General features: G+C 46.7%; 2 protein-coding genes across 5 annotated transcripts in view; one reads left to right on the forward strand and one right to left on the reverse strand.

Annotated features, from left to right (window-relative positions):
• The window catches only part of LOC146009857 (uncharacterized), a 426,052-nt gene that overhangs the window by 152,811 nt on the left and 251,056 nt on the right, over positions 1 to 22,185 (reverse strand). The gene's annotated exons all lie outside the window — the stretch shown is intronic.
• Positions 1 to 22,185, forward strand: part of LOC146007356 (uncharacterized) — an 83,342-nt gene that overhangs the window by 34,790 nt on the left and 26,367 nt on the right. The window contains exons 6-8 of the mRNA XM_083145705.1: positions 7,881 to 7,962; positions 15,810 to 15,907; positions 16,060 to 16,309. Coding sequence (XP_083001831.1) covers positions 7,881 to 7,962; positions 15,810 to 15,907; positions 16,060 to 16,309 — 430 coding nt within the window. The remainder of the gene's footprint in view (positions 1 to 7,880; positions 7,963 to 15,809; positions 15,908 to 16,059; positions 16,310 to 22,185) is intronic.

Genomic DNA, 22,185 nt, shown 5'->3' on the forward strand with positions numbered 1-22,185 from the left:
AGGGGACGGTACAGTGATATATGATGGGGGATAACACAGCTCCCGGCACACGCTGATATGTGGTATTATTATATAGGGGAGAGGGGACGGTACAGTGATATATGATGGGGATAACACAGCTCCCGGCACATGCTGATATGTGGTATTATTATATAGGGGAGAGGGGACGGTACAGCGATATATGATGGGGGATAACACAGCTCCCGACACATGCTGATATGTGGTGTTATTATATAGGGGAGAGGGGACGGTACAGCGATATATGATGGGGATAACACAGCTCCCGGTACACGCTGATATGTGGTGTTATTATATAGGGGAGAGGGGACGGTACAGTGATATATGATGGGGATAACACAGCTCCCGGTACACGCTGATATGTGGTGTTATTATATAGGGGAGAGGGGACGGTACAGTGATATATGATGGGGATAACACAGCTCCCGGCACACGCTGATATGTGGTATTATTATATAGGGGAGAGGGGACGGTACAGTGATATATGATGGGGATAACACAGCTTCCGGCACACGCTGATATGTGGTATTATTATATAGGGGAGAGGGGACGGTACAGCGATATATGATGGGGGATAACACAGCTCCCGGCACACGCTGATATGTGGTGTTATTATATAGGGGAGAGGGGACGGTACAGTGCTATATGATGGGATAACACAGCTCCCAGCACACGCTGATATGTGGTGTTATTATATAGGGGAGAGGGGACGGTACAGTGATATATGATGGGGATAACACAGCTCCCGGCACACGCTGATATGTGGTATTATTATATAGGGGAGAGGGGACGGTACAGTGATATATGATGGGGATAACACAGCTCCCGGCACACGCTGATATGTGGTATTATTATATAGGGGAGAGGGGACGGTACAGTGATATATGATGGGGATAACACCGCTCCCGGCACACGCTGATATGTGGTATTATTATATAGGGGAGAGGGGACGGTACAGTGATATATGATGGGGGATAACACAGCTCCCGGCACAGGCTGATATGTGGTATTATTATATAGGGGAGAGGGGACGGTACAGTGATATATGATGGGGATAACACAGCTCCCGGCACACGCTGACATGTGGTATTATTATATAGGGGAGAGGGGACGGTACAGTGATATATGATGGGTATAACACAGCTCCCGGCACACGCTGATATGTGGTATTATTATATAGGGGAGAGGGGACGGTACAGCGATATATGATGGGGGATAACACAGCTCCCGGCACACGCTGATATGTGGTATTATTATATAGGGGAGAGGGGACGGTACAGTGATATATGATGGGGGATAACACAGCTCCCGGCACACGCTGATATGTGGTATTATTATATAGGGGAGAGGGGACGGTACAGCGATATATGATGGGATAACACAGCTCCCGGCACACGCTGATATGTGGTGTTATTATATAGGGGAGAGGGGACGGTACAGTGATATATGATGGGGATAACACAGCTCCCGGCACACGCTGATATGTGGTATTATTATATAGGGGAGAGGGGACGGTACAGTGATATATGATGGGGGATAACACAGCTCCCGGCACACGCTGATATGTGGTATTATTATATAGGGGAGAGGGGACGGTACAGCGATATATGATGGGGATAACGCAGCTCCCGGCACACGCTGATATGTGGTATTATTATATAGGGGAGAGGGGACGGTACAGTGATATATGATGGGGATAACACAGCCCCCGGCACACGCTGATATGTGGTATTATTATATAGGGGAGAGGGGACGGTACAGTGATATATGATGGGGGATAACACAGCTCCCGGCACATGCTGATATGTGGTATTATTATATAGGGGAGAGGGGACGGTACAGCAATATATGATGGGGATAACACAGCTCCCGGCACACGCTGATATGTGGTATTATTATATAGGGGAGAGGGGACGGTACAGCGATATATGATGGGGGATAACACAGCTCCCGGCACACGCTGATATGTGGTGTTATTATATAGGGGAGAGGGGACGGTACAGTGATATATGATGGGGATAACACAGCTCCCGGCACACGCTGATATGTGGTATTATTATATAGGGGAGAGGGGACGGTACAGCGATATATGATGGGGATAACACAGCTCCCGGCACACGCTGATATGTGGTGTTATTATATAGGGGAGAGGGGACGGTACAGTGATATATGATGGAGATAACACCGCTCCCGGCACACGCTGATATGTGGTATTATTATATAGGGGAGAGGGGACGGTACAGCGATATATGATGGGGGATACCGCAGCTCCCGGCACACGCTGATATGTGGTGTTATTATATAGGGGAGAGGGGACGGTACAGTGATATATGATGGGGGATAACACAGCTCCCGGCACACGCTGATATGTGGTATTATTATATAGGGGAGAGGGGACGGTACAGCGATATATGATGGGGATAACACAGCTCCCAGCACACGCTGATATGTGGTGTTATTATATAGGGGAGAGAGGACGGTACAGTGATATATGATGGGGATAACACAGCTCCCGGCACATGCTGATATGTGGTATTATTATATAGGGGAGAGGGGACGGTACAGCGATATATGATGGGGATAACACAGCTCCCGGCACACGCTGATATGTGGTATTATTATATAGGGGAGAGGGGACGGTACAGCGATATATGATGGGGATAACGCAGCTCCCGACACAGGCTGATATGTGCTATTATTATATAGGGGAGAGGGGACGGTACAGCGATATATGATGGGGATAACGCAGCTCCCGGCACACGCTGATATGTGGTGTTATTATATAGGGGAGAGGGGACGGTACAGTGATATATGATGGGGATAACACAGCTCCCGGCACACGCTGATATGTGGTATTATTATATAGGGGAGAGGGGACGGTACAGTGATATATGATGGGGGATAACACAGCTCCCGGCACACGCTGATATGTGGTATTATTATATAGGGGAGAGGGGACGGTACAGCGATATATGATGGGGATAACGCAGCTCCCGGCACACGCTGATATGTGGTATTATTATATAGGGGAGAGGGGACGGTACAGTGATATATGATGGGGGATAACACAGCCCCCGGCACACGCTGATATGTGGTATTATTATATAGGGGAGAGGGGACGGTACAGTGATATATGATGGGGGATAACACAGCTCCCGGCACATGCTGATATGTGGTATTATTATATAGGGGAGAGGGGACGGTACAGCAATATATGATGGGGATAACACAGCTCCCGGCACACGCTGATATGTGGTATTATTATATAGGGGAGAGGGGACGGTACAGCGATATATGATGGGGGATAACACAGCTCCCGGCACACGCTGATATGTGGTGTTATTATATAGGGGAGAGGGGACGGTACAGCGATATATGATGGGGGATAACACAGCCCCCGGCACACGCTGATATGTGCTATTATTATATAGGGGAGAGGGGACGGTACAGCGATATATGATGGGGATAACGCAGCTCCCGGCACACGCTGATATGTGGTATTATTATATAGGGGAGAGGAGGCGGTACAGTGATATATGATGGGGATAACACAGCTCCCGGCACACGCTGATATGTGGTATTATTATATAGGGGAGAGGGGACGGTACAGTGATATATGATGGGGGATAACACAGCTCCCGGCACACGCTGATATGTGGTGTTATTATATAGGGAGAGGGGACGGTACAGTGATATATGATGGGGATAACACAGCTCCCGGCACACGCTGATATGTGGTATTATTATATAGGGGAGAGGGGACGGTACAGTGATATATGATGGGGATAACACAGCTCCCGGCACACGCTGATATGTGGTATTATTATATAGGGGAGAGGGGACGGTACAGTGATATATGATGGGATAACACAGCTCCCTGCACACGCTGATATGTGGTATTATTATATAGGGGAGAGGGGACGGTACAGCGATATATGATGGAGATCACACAGCTCCCGGCACACGCTGATATGTGGTATTATTATATAGGGGAGAGGGGACGGTACAGTGATATATGATGGGGATAACACAGCTCCCGGCACACGCTGATATGTGGTATTATTATATAGGGGAGAGGGGACGGTACAGCGATATATGATGGGGATAACACAGCTCCCGGCACACGCTGATATGTGGTATTATTATATAGGGGAGAGGGGACGGTACAGTGATATATGATGTGGATAACACAGCTCCCGGCACACGCTGATATGTGGTATTATTATATAGGGGAGAGGGGACGGTACAGCGATATATGATGTGGATAACACAGCTCCCGGCACACGCTGATATGTGGTGTTATTATATAGGGGAGAGGGGACGGTACAGCGATATATGATGGGGATAACACAGCTCCCGGCACACGCTGATATGTGGTATTATTATATTGGGGAGAGGGGACGGTACAGCGATATATGATGGGATAACACAGCTCACGGCACACGCTGATATGTGGTATTATTATATAGGGGAGAGGGGACGGTACAGTGATATATGATGGGGGATAACGCAGCTCCCGGCACACGCTGATATGTGGTATTATTATATAGGGGAGAGGGGACGGTACAGTGATATATGATGGGGGATAACACAGCTCCCGGCACATGCTGATATGTGGTATTATTATATAGGGGAGAGGGGACGGTACAGTGATATATGATGGGGATAACACAGCTCCCGGCACACGCTGATATGTGGTGTTATTATATAGGGGAGAGGGGACGGTACAGTGATATATGATGGGATAACACAGCTCCCGGCACACGCTGATATGTGGTGTTATTATATAGGGGAGAGGGGACGGTACAGTGATATATGATGGGGATAACACAGCTCCCGGCACATGCTGATATGTGGTATTATTATATAGGGGAGAGGGGACGGTACAGCGATATATGATGGGGGATAACACAGCTCCCGGCACACGCTGATATGTGGTGTTATTATATAGGGGAGAGGGGACGGTACAGTGATATATGATGGGGGATAACACAGCCCCCTGCACACGCTGATATGTGGTGTTATTATATAGGGGAGAGGGGACGGTACAGTGATATATGATGGGGGATAACACAGCTCCCGGCACACGCTGATATGTGGTGTTATTATATAGGGGAGAGGGGACGGTACAGTGATATATGATGGGGATAACACCGCTCCCGGCACACGCTGATATGTGGTGTTATTATATAGGGGAGAGGGGACGGTACAGTGATATATGATGGGGATAACACAGCTCCCGGCACACGCTGATATATGTGGTATTATTATATAGGGGAGAGGGGACGGTACAGCGATATATGATGGGGATAACACAGCTCCCGGCACAGGCTGATATGTGGTATTATTATATAGGGGAGAGAGGACGGTACAGCGATATATGATGGGGATAACACAGCCCCCGGCACACGCCTATATGTGGTGTTATTATATAGGGGAGAGGGGACGGTACAGCGATATATGATGGGGATAACACAGCTCCCGGCACAGGCTGATATGTGGTATTATTATATAGGGGAGAGGGGACGGTACAGCGATATATGATGGGGATAACACAGCTCCCGGCACAGGCTGATATGTGGTATTATTATATAGGGGAGAGGGGACGGTACAGCGATATATGATGGGGATAACACAGCTCCCGGCACACGCTGATATGTGGTATTATTATATAGGGGAGAGGAGACGGTACAGTGATATATGATGGGGATAACACAGCTCCCGGCACATGCTGATATGTGGTGTTATTATATAGGGGAGAGGGGACGGTACAGTGATATATGATGGGGATAACACAGCTCCCGGCACACGCTGATATGTGGTGTTATTATATAGGGGAGAGGGGACGGTACAGTGATATATGATGGGGATAACACAGTTCCCGGCACACGCTGATATGTGGTATTATTATATAGGGGAGAGGGGACGGTACAGCGATATATGATGGGGAATAACACAGCTCCCGGCACACGCTGATATGTGGTATTATTATATAGGGGAGAGGGGACGGTACAGTGATATATGATGGGGATAACACAGCTCCCGGCACACGCTGATATGTGGTATTATTATATAGGGGAGAGGGGACGGTACAGTGATATATGATGGGGATAACACAGCTCCCGGCACACGCTGATATGTGGTATTATTATATAGTGGAGAGGGGACGGTACAGTGATATATGATGGGGGGATAACGCAGCTCCCGGCACACGCTGATATGTGGTATTATATAGGGGAGAGGGGACGGTACAGCGATATATGATGGGGATAACACAGCTCCCGGCACACGCTGATATGTGGTATTATTATATAGGGGAGAGGGGACGGTACAGCGATATATGATGGGGATAACGCAGCTCCCGGCACACGCTGATATGTGGTATTATTATATAGGGGAGAGGGGACGGTACAGCGATATATGATGGGGATAACGCAGCTCCCGGCACACGCTGATATGTGGTGTTATTATATAGGGGAGAGGGCACGGTACAGCGATATATGATGGGGATAACACAGCTCCCGGCACACGCTGATATGTGGTGTTATTATATAGGGGAGAGGGGACGGTACAGCGATATATGATGGGGATAACACAGCTCCCGGCACACGCTGATATGTGGTGTTATTATATAGGGGAGAGGGGACGGTACAGCGATATATGATGGGGATAACACAGCTCCCGCCACACGCTGATATGTGGTGTTATTATATAGGGGAGAGGGGACGGTACAGCGATATATGATGGGGATAACACAGCTCCCGGCACACGCTGATATGTGGTGTTATTATATAGGGAGAGGGGACGGTACAGCGATATATGATGGGGATAACACAGCTCACGGCACACGCTGATATGTGGTATTATTATATAGAGGAGAGGGGACGGTACAGCGATATATGATGGGGGATAACACAGCTCCCGACACAGGCTGATATGTGGTGTTATTATATAGGGGAGAGGGGACGGTACAGCGATATATGATGGGGGATAACACTGCTCCCGGCACACGCTGATATGTGGTATTATTATATAGGGGAGAGGGGACGGTACAGTGATATATGATGGGGATAACACAGCTCCCGGCACAGGCTGATATGTGGTATTATTATATAGGAGAGAGGGGACGGTACAGTGATATATGATGGGGATAACACAGCTCCCGGCACACGCTGATATGTGGTATTATTATATAGGGGAGAGGGGACAGTACAGCGATATATGATGGGATAACGCAGCTCCCGGCACACGCTGATATGTGGTATTATTATATAGGGGAGAGGGGACGGTACAGCGATATATGATGGGGATAACACAGCTCCCGGCACACGCTGATATGTGGTGTTATTATATAGGGGAGAGGGGACGGTACAGTGATATATGATGGGGATAACACTGCTCCCGGCACAGGCTGATATGTGGTATTATTATATAGGGGAGAGGGGACGGTACAGTGATATATGATGGGGATAACACAGCTCCCGGCACACGCAGATATGTGGTATTATTATATAGAGGAGTGCACATGCTTATAAGATGTATTAACACTGGGGGATGTGACCGGAGAGGTGACTGCTGGGATGGGATGTTATACAGTAACACCGGGTGATGTGACCGGAGAGGTGACTGCTCGGAATGGGACGTTATACAGTAACACCGGGGGATGTGACCAGAGAGGTGACTGCTGGGAATGGGACGTTATACAGTAACACCGGGGGATGTGACCAGAGAGGTGACTGCTGGGAATGGGACGTTATACATTAACAACAGGGGATGTGTCTGGGTGATGACTGTATCATTGTGTGTGTCCGGTTCCTATAAGGTGTCAGGATGTCACTGTCTATCTCTCCATGCAGGAGGGGGAGTATATAGAGGAACACAGGGGTCTGTACAAGGACGTGATGATGGAGAATCATCGGCCCCTCACATCACAGGGGAGAGCAGGTATGGGGGTCCCCTATATACACCCAGCATCTGATAATCACATATATACAATGTTCTTAGTCACTGCGTGTCTCCTACAGATGGGCCAGTAACAGGAATACCCCAGAGAGATGTCCCCGTCCTCTGCATTCCCAGGATAATCACATATATACAATGTACTCAGTCACTGTGTGTCTCCTACAGATGGGCCCAGTAACAGGAATACCCCAGAGAGATGTCCCCGTCCTCTGTATTCCCAGGATAATCACATGGATACAATGTCCTCAGTCACTGCGTGTCTCCTACAGATGGGCCCAGTAACAGGAATACCCCAGAGAGATGTCCCCGTCCTCTGCATTCCCAGGATAATCACATATATACCATGTCCTCAGTCACTGTGTGTCTCCTACAGATGGGCCCAGTAACAGGAATACCCCAGAGAGATGTCCACGTCCTCTGTATTCCCAGGATAATCACATATATACAATGTCCTCAGTCACTGCGTGTCTCCTACAGATGGGCCCAGTAACAGGAATACCCCAGAGAGATGTCCCCGTCCTCTGTATTCCCAGGATAATCACATATATACCATGTCCTCAGTCACTGTGTGTCTACTACAGATGGGCCCAGTAACAGGAATACCCCAGAGAGATGTCCCCGTCCTCTGTATTCCCAGGATAATCACATATATACAATGTCCTCAGTCACTGTGTGTCTCCTACAGATGGGCCCAGTAACAGGAATACCCCAGAGAGATGTCACCGTCCTCTGTATTCCCAGGATAATCACATATATACCATATCCTCAGTCACTGCGTGTCTCCTACAGATGGGCCCAGTAACAGGAATACCCCAGAGAGATGTCCCCGTCCTCTGTATTCCCAGGGTAATCACATATATACAATGTCCTCAGTCACTGTGTGTCTCCTACAGATGGGCCCAGTAACAGGAATACCCCAGAGAGATGTCCCCGTCCTCTGTATTCCCAGGATAATCACATATATACAATGTACTCAGTCACTGCGTGTCTCCTACAGATGGGCCAGTAACAGGAATACCCCAGAGAGATGTCCCCGTCCTCTGCATTCCCAGGATAATCACATATATACAATGTACTCAGTCACTGTGTGTCTCCTACAGATGGGCCCAGTAACAGGAATACCCCAGAGAGATGTCCCCGTCCTCTGCATTCCCAGGATAATCGCATATATACCATGTCCTCAGTCACTGTGTGTCTCCTACAGATGGGCCCAGTAACAGGAATACCCCAGAGGGATGTCCCCGTCCTCTGTATTCCCAGGACAATCGCATATCTACAATGTCCTCAGTCACTGTGTGTCTCCTACAGATGGGCCCAGTAACAGGAATACCCCAGAGAGATGTCACCGTCCTCTGTATTCCCAGGATAATCACATATATACCATGTCCTCAGTCACTGCGTGTCTCCTACAGATGGGCCCAGTAACAGGAATACCCCAGAGAGATGTCCCCGTCCTCTGTATTCCCAGGATAATCACATGTATACAATGTCCTCAGTCACTGCGTGTCTCCTACAGATGGGGCCAGTAACAGGAATACCCCAGAGAGATGTCCCTGTCCTCTGTATTCCCAGGATAATCACATATATACAATGTCCTCAGTCACTGCGTGTCTCCTACAGATGGGCCCTGTAACAGGAATACCCCAGAGAGATGTCCCCGTCCTCTGTATTCCCAGGATAATCACATATATACAATGTCCTCAGTCACTGTGTGTCTCCTACAGATGGGCCCAGTAACAGGAATACCTCAGAGAGATGTCCCCGTCCTCTGTATTCCCAGGATAATCACATATATATATATATATATATATATACCATGCCCTCAGTCACTGTGTGTCTCCTACAGATGGGCTCAGTAACAGGAATACCCCAGAGAGATGTCCCCGTCCTCTGTATTCCCAGGATAATCACATATATACCATGTCCTCAGTCACTGTGTGTCTCCTACAGATGGGCCAGTAACAGGAATATCCCGGAGAGATGTCCCCGTCCTCTGTATTCCCAGGATAATCACATATATACCATGTCCTCAGTCACTGCGTGTCTCCTACAGATGGGGCCAGTAACAGGAATACACCAGAGAGATGTCCCCGTCCTCTGTATTCCCAGGATAATCACATATATACAATGTCCTCAGTCACTGTGTGTCTCCTACAGATGGGCCCAGTAACAGGAATACCCCAGAGAGATGTCCCCGTCCTCTGTATTCCCAGGATAATCACATATATACCATGTCCTCAGTCACTGTGTGTCTCCTACAGATGGGCCCAGTAACAGGAATACCCCAGAGAGATGTCCCCGTCCTCTGTATTCCCAGGATAATCACATATATACAATGTCCTCAGTCACTGCGTGTCTCCTACAGATGGGCCAGTAACAGGAATACCCCAGAGAGATGTCCCCGTCCTCTGTATTCCCAGGATAATCACATATATACCATGTCCTCAGTCACTGCGTGTCTCCTACAGATGGGCCAGTAACAGAGATACCCCAGAGAGATGTCCCCATCCTCCGTATTCCCAGGATAATCACATATATACAATGTACTCAGCCACTGCGTGTCTCCTACAGATGGGCCCAGTAACAGGAATACCCCAGAGAGATGTCCCCGTCCTCTGTATTCCCAGGATAATCACATATACACAATGTAAGCAGCCACTGCGTGTCTCCTACAGATGGGCCCAGTAACAAGAATACACCAGAGAGATGTCCCCGTCCTCTGTATTCCCAGGATAATCACATATATACAATGTCCTCAGTCACTGTGTGTCTCCTACAGATGGGGCCAGTAACAGGAATACCCCAGAGAGATGTCCCCGTCCTCTGTATTCCCAGGATAATCACATATATACAATGTCCTCAGTCACTGCGTGTCTCCTACAGATGGGCCCAGTAACAGGAATACCCCAGAGAGATGTCCCCGTCCTCTGTATTCCCAGGATAATCACATGTATACAATGTCCTCAGTCACTGCGTGTCTCCTACAGATGGGGCCAGTAACAGGAATACCCCAGAGAGATGTCCCCGTCCTCTGTATTCCCAGGATAATCACATATATACAATGTCCTCAGTCACTGCGTGTCTCCTACAGATGGGCCCTGTAACAGGAATACCCCAGAGAGATGTCCCCGTCCTCTGTATTCCCAGGATAATCACATATATATATATATATATATATATATATATATATATATATATATATATATATATATATATATATATATATATATATACCATGTCCTCAGTCACTGTGTGTCTCCTACAGATGGGCCCAGTAACAGGAATACCCCAGAGAGATGTCCCCGTCCTCTGTATTCCCAGGATAATCACATATATACAATGTCCTCAGTCACTGCGTGTCTCCTACAGATGGGCCCAGTAACAGGAATACCCCAGAGAGATGTCCCCGTCCTCTGTATTCCCAGGATAATCACATATATACCATGTCCTCAGTCACTGTGTGTCTCCTACAGATGGGCCCAGTAACAGGAATACCCCAGAGAGATGTCCCCGTCCTCTGTATTCCCAGGATAATCACATATATACCATGTCCTCAGTCACTGCGTGTCTCCTACAGATGGGCCCAGTAACAGGAATACCCCAGAGAGATGTCCCCGTCCTCTGTATTCCCAGGATAATCACATATATACAATGTACTCAGTCACTGTGTCTCCTACAGATGGCCCAGTAACAGGAATACCCCAGAGAGATGTCCCCGTCCTCTGTATTCCCAGGATAATCACATATATACCATGTCCTCAGTCACTGCGTGTCTCCTACAGATGGGCCCAGTAACAGGAATGCCCCAGAGAGATGTCCCCGTCCTCTGTATTCCCAGGATAATCACATATATACCATGTCCTCAGTCACTGCGTGTCTCCTACAGATGGGCCCAGTAACAGGAATACCCCAGAGAGATGTCCCCGTCCTCTGTATTCCCAGGATAATCACATATATACCATGTACTCAGTCACTGCGTGTCTCCTACAGATGGGGCCAGTAACAGGAATACCCCAGAGAGATGTCCTCGTCCTCTGTATTCCCAGGATAATCACATATATACCATGTCCTCAGTCACTGCGTGTCTCCTACAGATGGGCCCAGTAACAGGAATGCCCCAGAGAGATGTCCCCGTCCTCTGTATTCCCAGGATAATCACATATATACCATGTCCTCAGTCACTGTGTGTCTCCTACAGATGGGCCCAGTAACAGGAATACCCCAGAGAGATGTCCCCGTCCTCTGTATTCCCAGGATAATCACATATATACAGTGTCCTCAGTCACTGCGTGTCTCCTACAGATGGGCCAGTAACAGAGATACCCCAGAGAGATGTCCCCGTCCTCTGTATTCCCAGGATAATCACATATATACCATGTCCTCAGTCACTGCGTGTCTCCTACAGATGGTCCAGTAACAGGAATACCCCAGAGAGATGTCCCCGTCCTCTGTATTCCCAGGATAATCACATATATACTATGTCCTCAGTCACTGCGTGTCTCCTACAGATGGGCCCAGTAACAGGAATACCCCAGAGAGATGTCCCCGTCCTCTGTATTCCCAGGATAATCACATATATACCATGTCCTCAGTCACTGCGTGTCTCCTACAGATGGGCCCAGTAACAGGAATACCCCAGAGAGATGTCCTCTGTATTCCCAGGATAATCACATATATACCATGTACTCAGTCACTGTGTGTCTCCTACAGATGGGCCCAGTAACAGGAATACCCCAGAGAGATGTCCCCGTCCTCTGTATTCCCAGGATAATCACATATATACAATGTCCTCAGTCACTGTGTCTCCTACAGATGGCCCAGTAACAGGAATACCCCAGAGAGATGTCCCCGTCCTCTGTATTCCCAGGATAATCACATATATACCATGTCCTCAGTCACTGCGTGTCTCCTACAGATGGGCCCAGTAACAGGAATGCCCCAGAGAGATGTCCCCGTCCTCTGTATTCCCAGGATAATCACATATATACCATGTCCTCAGTCACTGCGTGTCTCCTACAGATGGGCCCAGTAACAGGAATACCCCAGAGAGATGTCCCCGTCCTCTGTATTCCCAGGATAATCACATATATACCATGTACTCAGTCACTGCGTGTCTCCTACAGATGGGGCCAGTAACAGGAATACCCCAGAGAGATGTCCCCGTCCTCTGTATTCCCAGGATAATCACATATATACCATGTCCTCAGTCACTGCGTGTCTCCTACAGATGGGCCCAGTAACAGGAATGCCCCAGAGAGATGTCCCCGTCCTCTGTATTCCCAGGATAATCACATATATACCATGTACTCAGTCACTGTGTGTCTCCTACAGATGGGCCCAGTAACAGGAATACCCCAGAGAGATGTCCCCGTCCTCTGTATTCCCAGGATAATCACATATATACCATGTCCTCAGTCACTGCGTGTCTCCTACAGATGGGCCCAGTAACAGGAATGCCCCAGAGAGATGTCCCCGTCCTCTGTATTCCCAGGATAATCACATATATACCATGTCCTCAGTCACTGTGTGTCTCCTACAGATGGGCCCAGTAACAGGAATACCCCAGAGAGATGTCCCCGTCCTCTGTATTCCCAGGATAATCACATATATACAGTGTCCTCAGTCACTGCGTGTCTCCTACAGATGGGCCAGTAACAGAGATACCCCAGAGAGATGTCCCCGTCCTCTGTATTCCCAGGATAATCACATATATACCATGTCCTCAGTCACTGCGTGTCTCCTACAGATGGTCCAGTAACAGGAATACCCCAGAGAGATGTCCCCGTCCTCTGTATTCCCAGGATAATCACATATATACTATGTCCTCAGTCACTGCGTGTCTCCTACAGATGGGCCCAGTAACAGGAATACCCCAGAGAGATGTCCCCGTCCTCTGTATTCCCAGGATAATCACATATATACCATGTCCTCAGTCACTGCGTGTCTCCTACAGATGGGCCCAGTAACAGGAATACCCCAGAGAGATGTCCCCGTCCTCTGTATTCCCAGGATAATCACATATATACCATGTACTCAGTCACTGTGTGTCTCCTACAGATGGGCCCAGTAACAGGAATACCCCAGAGAGATGTCCCCGTCCTCTGTATTCCCAGGATAATCACATATATACAATGTCCTCAGTCACTGTGTCTCCTACAGATGGCCCAGTAACAGGAATACCCCAGAGAGATGTCCCCGTCCTCTGTATTCCCAGGATAATCACATATATACCATGTCCTCAGTCACTGCGTGTCTCCTACAGATGGGCCCAGTAACAGGAATGCCCCAGAGAGATGTCCCCGTCCTCTGTATTCCCAGGATAATCACATATATACCATGTCCTCAGTCACTGCGTGTCTCCTACAGATGGGCCCAGTAACAGGAATACCCCAGAGAGATGTCCCCGTCCTCTGTATTCCCAGGATAATCACATATATACAATGTCCTCAGTCACTGTGTGTCTCCTACAGATGGGGCCAGTAACAGGAATACCCCAGAGAGATGTCCCCGTCCTCTGTATTCCCAGGATAATCACATATATACCATGTCCTCAGTCACTGCGTGTCTCCTACAGATGGGCCCAGTAACAGGAATGCCCCAGAGAGATGTCCCCGTCCTCTGTATTCCCAGGATAATCACATATATACCATGTACTCAGTCACTGTGTGTCTCCTACAGATGGGCCCAGTAACAGGAATACCCCAGAGAGATGTCCCCGTCCTCTGTATTCCCAGGATAATCACATATATACCATGTCCTCAGTCACTGCGTGTCTCCTACAGATGGGCCCAGTAACAGGAATGCCCCAGAGAGATGTCCCCGTCCTCTGTATTCCCAGGATAATCGCATATATACAGTGTCCTCAGTCACTGCGTGTCTCCTACAGATGGGCCAGTAACAGAGATACCCCAGAGAGATGTCCCCGTCCTCTGTATTCCCAGGATAATCACATATATACTATGTCCTCAGTCACTGCGTGTCTCCTACAGATGGGCCCAGTAACAGGAATACCCCAGAGAGATGTCCCCGTCCTCTGTATTCCCAGGATAATCACATATATACCATGTCCTCAGTCACTGCGTGTCTCCTACAGATGGGCCCAGTAACAGGAATACCCCAGAGAGATGTCCCCGTCCTCTGTATTCCCAGGATAATCACATATATACCATGTACTCAGTCACTGTGTGTCTCCTACAGATGGGCCCAGTAACAGGAATACCCCAGAGAGATGTCCCCGTCCTCTGTATTCCCAGGATAATCACATATATACCATGTCCTCAGTCACTGCGTGTCTCCTACAGATGGGGCCAGTAACAGGAATACCCCAGAGAGATGTCCCCGTCCTCTGTATTCCCAGGATAATCACATATATACCATGTACTCAGTCACTGTGTGTCTCCTACAGATGGGCCCAGTAACAGGAATACCCCAGAGAGATGTCCCTGTCCTCTGTATTCCCAGGATAATCACATATATACCATGTACTCAGTCACTGCGTGTCTCCTACAGATGGGCCCAGTAACAGGAATACCCCAGAGAGATGTCCCCGTCCTCTGTATTCCCAGGATAATCACATATATACAATGTCCTCAGTCACTGTGTGTCTCCTACAGATGGGCCCAGTAACAGGAATTCCTCAGAGAGATGTCCCCGTCCTCTGTATTCCCAGGATAATCACATATATATATATATACCATGTCCTCAGTCACTGTGTGTCTCCTACAGATGGGCCCAGTAACAGGAATACCCCAGAGAGATGTCCCCGTCCTCTGTATTCCCAGGATAATCACATATATACAATGTCCTCAGTCACTGTGTGTCTCCTACAGATGGGCCCAGTAACAGGAATACCCCAGAGAGATGTCCCCGTCCTCTGTATTCCCAGGATATTACAGAGGAGAATCACAGGACCCCACAGGAGGATCAGGTAGGTTGGATTTAGGTATTTATACCAAAGTGACTGTCAGTATATGATCTGTACAGACGCTGTGTGTCTTGTACACTGGTATTATACTGTTTACTCTTAGTGCAAAAAATCTGAATTTTTTTAATGCTTTACTTGTTCTGTTTGTTACTTAGGAAGAACTGATTCAGGTTAAGGTAGAAGATACAGAGGGAGAAGACGAGACGTACGTGACTTACATAAAAGCAGAAGATACAGATGAAGAAGAGACGTATGTGACTGATATAAAGGTTGTAGATATAGACGGAGAAGAAGAGACGTTTGTGACTAAAATAAAGGTTGAAGATATAGAAGGAGATGAGGAGACTTATTTACAGGGTGATCAGCAGTGTAAGGAAGAGGAAATCTCTACTGATATCGATTCAGGTGAGTAATAAACCCTTGTTTTCTTTGTTCAATCACTACAATAATATCCTACACCCACTTTTATCAGTACAAACTAACGAGGGAAATGTCAGCTCCCCACAATCTATAACGTAAACTGGGACGTTTCTGTTTCACTAAAAGTAGGAATATTTTGTATTCCATGCAGGGAGAATCTCTCCAGCAATTGGTGAGGGATCCCACTAGCAAATACGCAATACTTACAAATTGAGACAGAATATCTGACGTAAAAGTGGGTGAACACTTAGGGTCCAGTGATGATCAAATAAAATTGCTGCTGGTAGTTTCATTAACAGAAATAATAAACTGGTCAATAACTACAGGAGTAATTCCAGAGGACTGGAAAAGCAAGAATGTGGTACCACTGCACAAAAGTGGAAGCAAGGAAGACACAAACTACCAACCAGTGAGCTTCACATTGTTAGTAGGGAAATTGATGGAAACACTCTTAAAAGAAAGAGTTGTAGATCTCAAATAGCATGGATTCACTCAGGGAAGATCATGTCAAACAAACCTAATTTACGTTTTTGACTGGTTGACTAGAGAAATAGTCAACCGGGGGGGGGGGGGGGGGGGGGTGTAGATAGATTTTATCTCGATTTTAATAAGGCTTTTGACACTGTCCCACATCAGACTGTTAAATACATTTCAAAGCTTGGGATTGGAGAGTTGTAGTAAATGGAGTGCAGTTACAGGAGGTAAAACCAGAGTACCCCAGGGATCTGTACTTGGACCAGTGTTTTTTAATATCTTTATTGGTGACTTTACATCTTTATAAGTCTGTTCCCGGTGGGAATATATGTCCTTTTAGGTTTCAAGGAATTAATATAAGGACAGCAAAGAAACACAACAGTTTGACCAATACAATATGGATTTATTATACTCAGTCTTCACTGAAATAACCTCCCTAAGCTAACACAATGATCACGCGTCCAGGAAGCCTCGGCTGTCATTCCAACACCTGTGTGCTTTAACTTCATTCTGTCCGTTCCTTCGCTTCATCGTCCGTCCTTCTGTTCCAGGGTGAGGCCTCTCCGAGTAACCCTTCGCCCATATGATTATATACACTTCAGGACATTGGCTCAGCAAAATACTAATGTCCTCTGGGCCCTAAAAGGTCACAGTTGTCCATTCTCTAAATATATGCATAGGCAAATGTCTACTCAGGGCTTACAGCAAACCTCAGCAGAAATCACTTCTATCCTATGGTTAGATTCCACCCTTTGATTTCTACATAGCACATATAACAAATGTTAAATAATATAAATATATATTGATGAGTGTGTGTGGATCCAACAAATAGCAGACTCAAGTTTGATTAGTCTATAACTGTATTTCCATTGGATCCTAAGTAATTCTGTTGTCTTCCTGACTTGTTCTTGACCAATAAACTCTGTGGCCATCATCATCTCAGACACACGTCCAGCAAAGTCCTCTCATCTCCTTTCCCAACCAAGGTGAAAGAAATCAACCTGTTGGCCAAAGAAACACAAACCGTGTGAGATAAACCATAACGACAAAACAAAATACACATTTCCTTATACTGCTGCAAACGTCTCTATTCTACTTTACACTTCATTAAACAACCTTATACTAAATGTTCGTCACTATAAATTCTTAAAAATTCAACCTTTTACCACCCTCCGGTTATTAAAGCATATATATATATATATATATATATATATATATATATATATATATATATATATATATATATATATATATATATATATATATATATATATATATATATATATATATATATATGAGTGAAGATAATCAGGCACTCCAATCAGCAAAGGTAGGTGCCCCGGTGCCACCTCCACGAGGCCAAAGAGCCACAATATACACAAGGCTCCGACTGGCGGGGGGGGGGGAGCGGCACTCGGCGGTCTCCAACGTAGGAATAAACAGCAAACAATCAAATGATCAACGTTTCGGTTTATTAAAACCTTTGTCAAGATCAACATGCTATGCATTAAACATACCTTATATCCCTCTCCCCGTGTCAGCTGCCCGCCTCCGTCTTCCGGAAAACATCTGCGTCACCAGCCGGCGACGTGCGTTTCCCTGCGCAGTTAGATGACTCATTCAGCCTGGTGTGCTGCTGAATGAGGGACTTCCGGCCTCAGGAGACGGGTTGCTGGGCAACCAATTCTGCAAGAAACAGCAGAATATAAACAAGTGAACGTGCAAAATAAAAACACAATGCAAGTCCTGAAAAATGTGAACATACCTCACAATACCATAGTGAGGAGCCAGGGAGTATAGCACCAGATGGTCAGATCTGCAACTCCAGCGGAAAAATGCTAAAATAACTGGATAGATATAATAACGCTAGGATGACACTCTGTAGAACTTTACTAAGTGTCCATATAAAAAATGGCTAGCGAGTATGCAGAACTGACGACTGGGTGATATTACTCATGCACACAGGGGAACACAAATATATTCATGGACATGTAAACGAGAGAATGTATAACAATAAGGTAATAACTTTGAAAGGGGCATATAATGCAAAGCTGATGCCCTAAACCGGAAAAAGATCTCCATGTCTATCAAACAATAAAAAAATACATTGAAAAATTTTTTTCACAACATGATGGTATACAGAAGAAGCTCAGTAAGATCACCAATTCAGAGAAAGCATGCAAGGGGAAGATTTTCATTAAGACCCTCCGGGCATACTGTCCTCAACTTGTAAATCCATCTGGCTTCATGTTGAAGCAAGATTTTAGCTCTATCACCCCCACGCAATTTTTTGGGAATTTGCTCTATAATCTTGTAACGGAGTGTGGAGAGATTATGACCGTGCTCGCGGAAGTGCCGGGCTACCGGTTGTTCCGTATCAATTTTTTTGGCACTAAGAGATTGGCGGATGGATGTCCTATGCATGGCCATTCTTTCCTTGAACTGCCTTGTGGTCTTTCCAACATAGTAAAGACCACAAGGACAGCGCAGGAAATAGACCACGTGGGTCGAGGTACAGGTCACTACTTGTCTAATGGGGATTTTTCTGCCAGTTTGTGGGTGACTGAATGATTCCCCTGTTTCCATAAAGCTGCAACAGGTGCACCCCGTACACCTGTAGCAGCCTGGTTTTTTGGTCAGGAAATTAATGGATGGAGGTGGTCTAAACGTGGAGATATCATTATGCACGAGCCAGTCTTTTAAATTACGGGCCCGTGCATAACTGGGCATGATGGAATAATCTTTAAGGGCTCTAATGTCCCTATCCGACGTGACCATGGGCCAAAGCCCTTTGATCTTACTGTTGGCAGCCTGACTCCCAGAATGATATTTTTGGACAAAGGGAATTTTCTTTTTGGGCGTCCCCTGAATTTTTTTAGGTTTGAGTGCCTCAAGACGTGGAATGGACAACACCTTGTCCTTCGCTTTTTTTAAATCCGCGAGATGGTATCCGCGTGTGCGGAATTGATCTATCATCGAATCTATTTCTTTTTCAGTGCTGGTAATATCATCTGAAATCTTATGAATTCTCAAGAACTGGGAATAGGGCAATCCTTTTTTCGTGGACTCTGGGTGTGAGCTGGAAAAATGGAGGATGGTGTTGCGGTCAGTATCCTTTTTATAAAGACTGGTTCTGATGGTGTTATTCTGTATTGAAATGTTGACGTCAAGGTAGTTTACCTTGGTTTTACTCATGCAGAAAGTAAATTTGATGGGAGAATCCGACCGGTTGGCAGTGGCGAGCAGATCATGGAACTCCATCTCGCTGCCCACCCACAGCAACAGCAAATCGTCAATATATCTGACGAAGAAAGGGATCTTGGCGGCTACCTCGGCATTCGCGAAAAACAACTCATGCTCAACATCAAACATGAATGTATTCGCGAATGCCGGCGCCACACAAGATCCCATAGCACACCCTTGTAACTGGATATACCAGCTACCATCAAATAAAAAATAATTTCTCTTGAGGGTGAGCTCAAGTAAAGAAATAAAAAAATCAATGTTGGGTCCCTGGTATAGCTCATGACCCGTCAGTAACCTGCGTGCCGCCTGCACACCAGCATCATGTGGGATGCTGGTGTACAGGCTTACCACATCCAGGGTACATAACCAGCAGTTGTCCGGTTGGGGGGGCAGGGACTGTAATTTAGTGATTAATGTGGTAGTATCCTTGAGATACGTGGCCTGAGACTGAATAATGGGCTGAAAAAAAGAATCTAAGTATTGTGAAATAACATAATAAATGGAATCCCTGGCCGCTATGATAGGGCGACCAGGGGGTTTCAGTTGATCCTTGTGAAGTTTTGGTATGGTGTATAACACCGGAGCCACTGGGGCATTCTGAAACAAGGCTCTACGGGTTTCATCAGTGATGATGTTTGTAGCAACGGCATTTTTAAGGATAGTGTCCAGCTCATGGTTGAACTTGATCGTGGGGTCTTCAGGCAGGCGTCTGTAAACTGAGGGATCATCAAGTTGACGGTATATCTCCTGACGGTACTGTTCAATGTCCTGGACCACGATGCCGCCCCCCTTGTCTGCGGGGCGTATAATAATTGATTGGTCCTCACTAAGGGATTTAAGTATCAGCGTTTCTTGCTTGTTGAAATTCCCAAATTCAATGGGAGGGGGAGCACTTGGGGAATTACCCAGTTCATCCACTAATCGCAAGAAGCATTTCAATGAGATGTTGTTATTGTGAGGGTCAAAGTTTGAACGTGGTCTAAAGCGGTTTATAGGCTGATTAGCGGATTCAGGGGTATTATCCGACGAGGCAAAATGTTCTTTGAGGCGTAGGTTTCTGCCAAATCTATATGTGTCCACCTTCCACTGAAATTTATCGGGTGGACATGTGGGCACAAAGGACAAGCCCTTGCTGAGAATGGCCATTTCGGCTTCAGTCAGTGTCCTGCTCGACAAATTAAAGATTATTTCGTTATTTTGCCCCTTGCTCTGCCTTTTCCAGAGCCTGTCGTTTTCGCCGCCTCGGCGTGTCGGCCTTTGCCGCCTGGGACCCGCTGTGCACGGGTCAGTACCCCTAAAGGGGGTTTACCACTGGATGAAGGCCGGGCTGAATCAGCGTCGCTAGGTGACGAGTAGCCTCCACTTGAGGTCTCAGTGTCTGCTGCAGTTCTGGGAGTTCTCCGTTTGGCGAACTGCTTTCTTCTCCCTTCTGGGTTATATACCCACGAGTACACACGGTTTTCAGAGTAATCCCGCTGGACAGTTTGTAATTTGTCCCGTTTGAACTTTGTCAGTTCTTGTTTATAGGCCTCAATGTCACTGTTTAGTTTTTCAAGCCACTTGCCTTCAGTGTCGGCCTTGAGAGTGTCAAGGTGTGTTGTTTCAAATTCAGTGCGCTTTGTCTTAATGGATGATACTTCACGTGCCGACTCCTGGATCACAAGCAAAATGAGATCCAGGCTGCACTTGTTTAGTATAGCAATCTTGTATAGCAATGGTGATCTTACTGAGCTTCTTCTGTATACCATCATGTTGTGAAAAAAATTTTTCAATGTATTTTTTTATTGTTTGATAGACATGGAGATCTTTTTCCGGTTTAGGGCATCAGCTTTGCATTATATGCCCCTTTCAAAGTTATTACCTTATTGTTATACATTCTCTCGTTTACATGTCCATGAATATATTTGTGTTCCCCTGTGTGCATGAGTAATATCACCCAGTCGTCAGTTCTGCATACTCGCTAGCCATTTTTTATATGGACACTTAGTAAAGTTCTACAGAGTGTCATCCTAGCGTTATTATATCTATCCAGTTATTTTAGCATTTTTCCGCTGGAGTTGCAGATCTGACCATCTGGTGCTATACTCCCTGGCTCCTCACTATGGTATTGTGAGGTATGTTCACATTTTTCAGGACTTGCA

This window comes from Crinia signifera, chromosome 6 (genome assembly GCF_055691185.1).
Source record: "Crinia signifera chromosome 6, ASM5569118v1, whole genome shotgun sequence".
NCBI classification, from domain to species: Eukaryota; Metazoa; Chordata; class Amphibia; order Anura; family Myobatrachidae; genus Crinia; species Crinia signifera.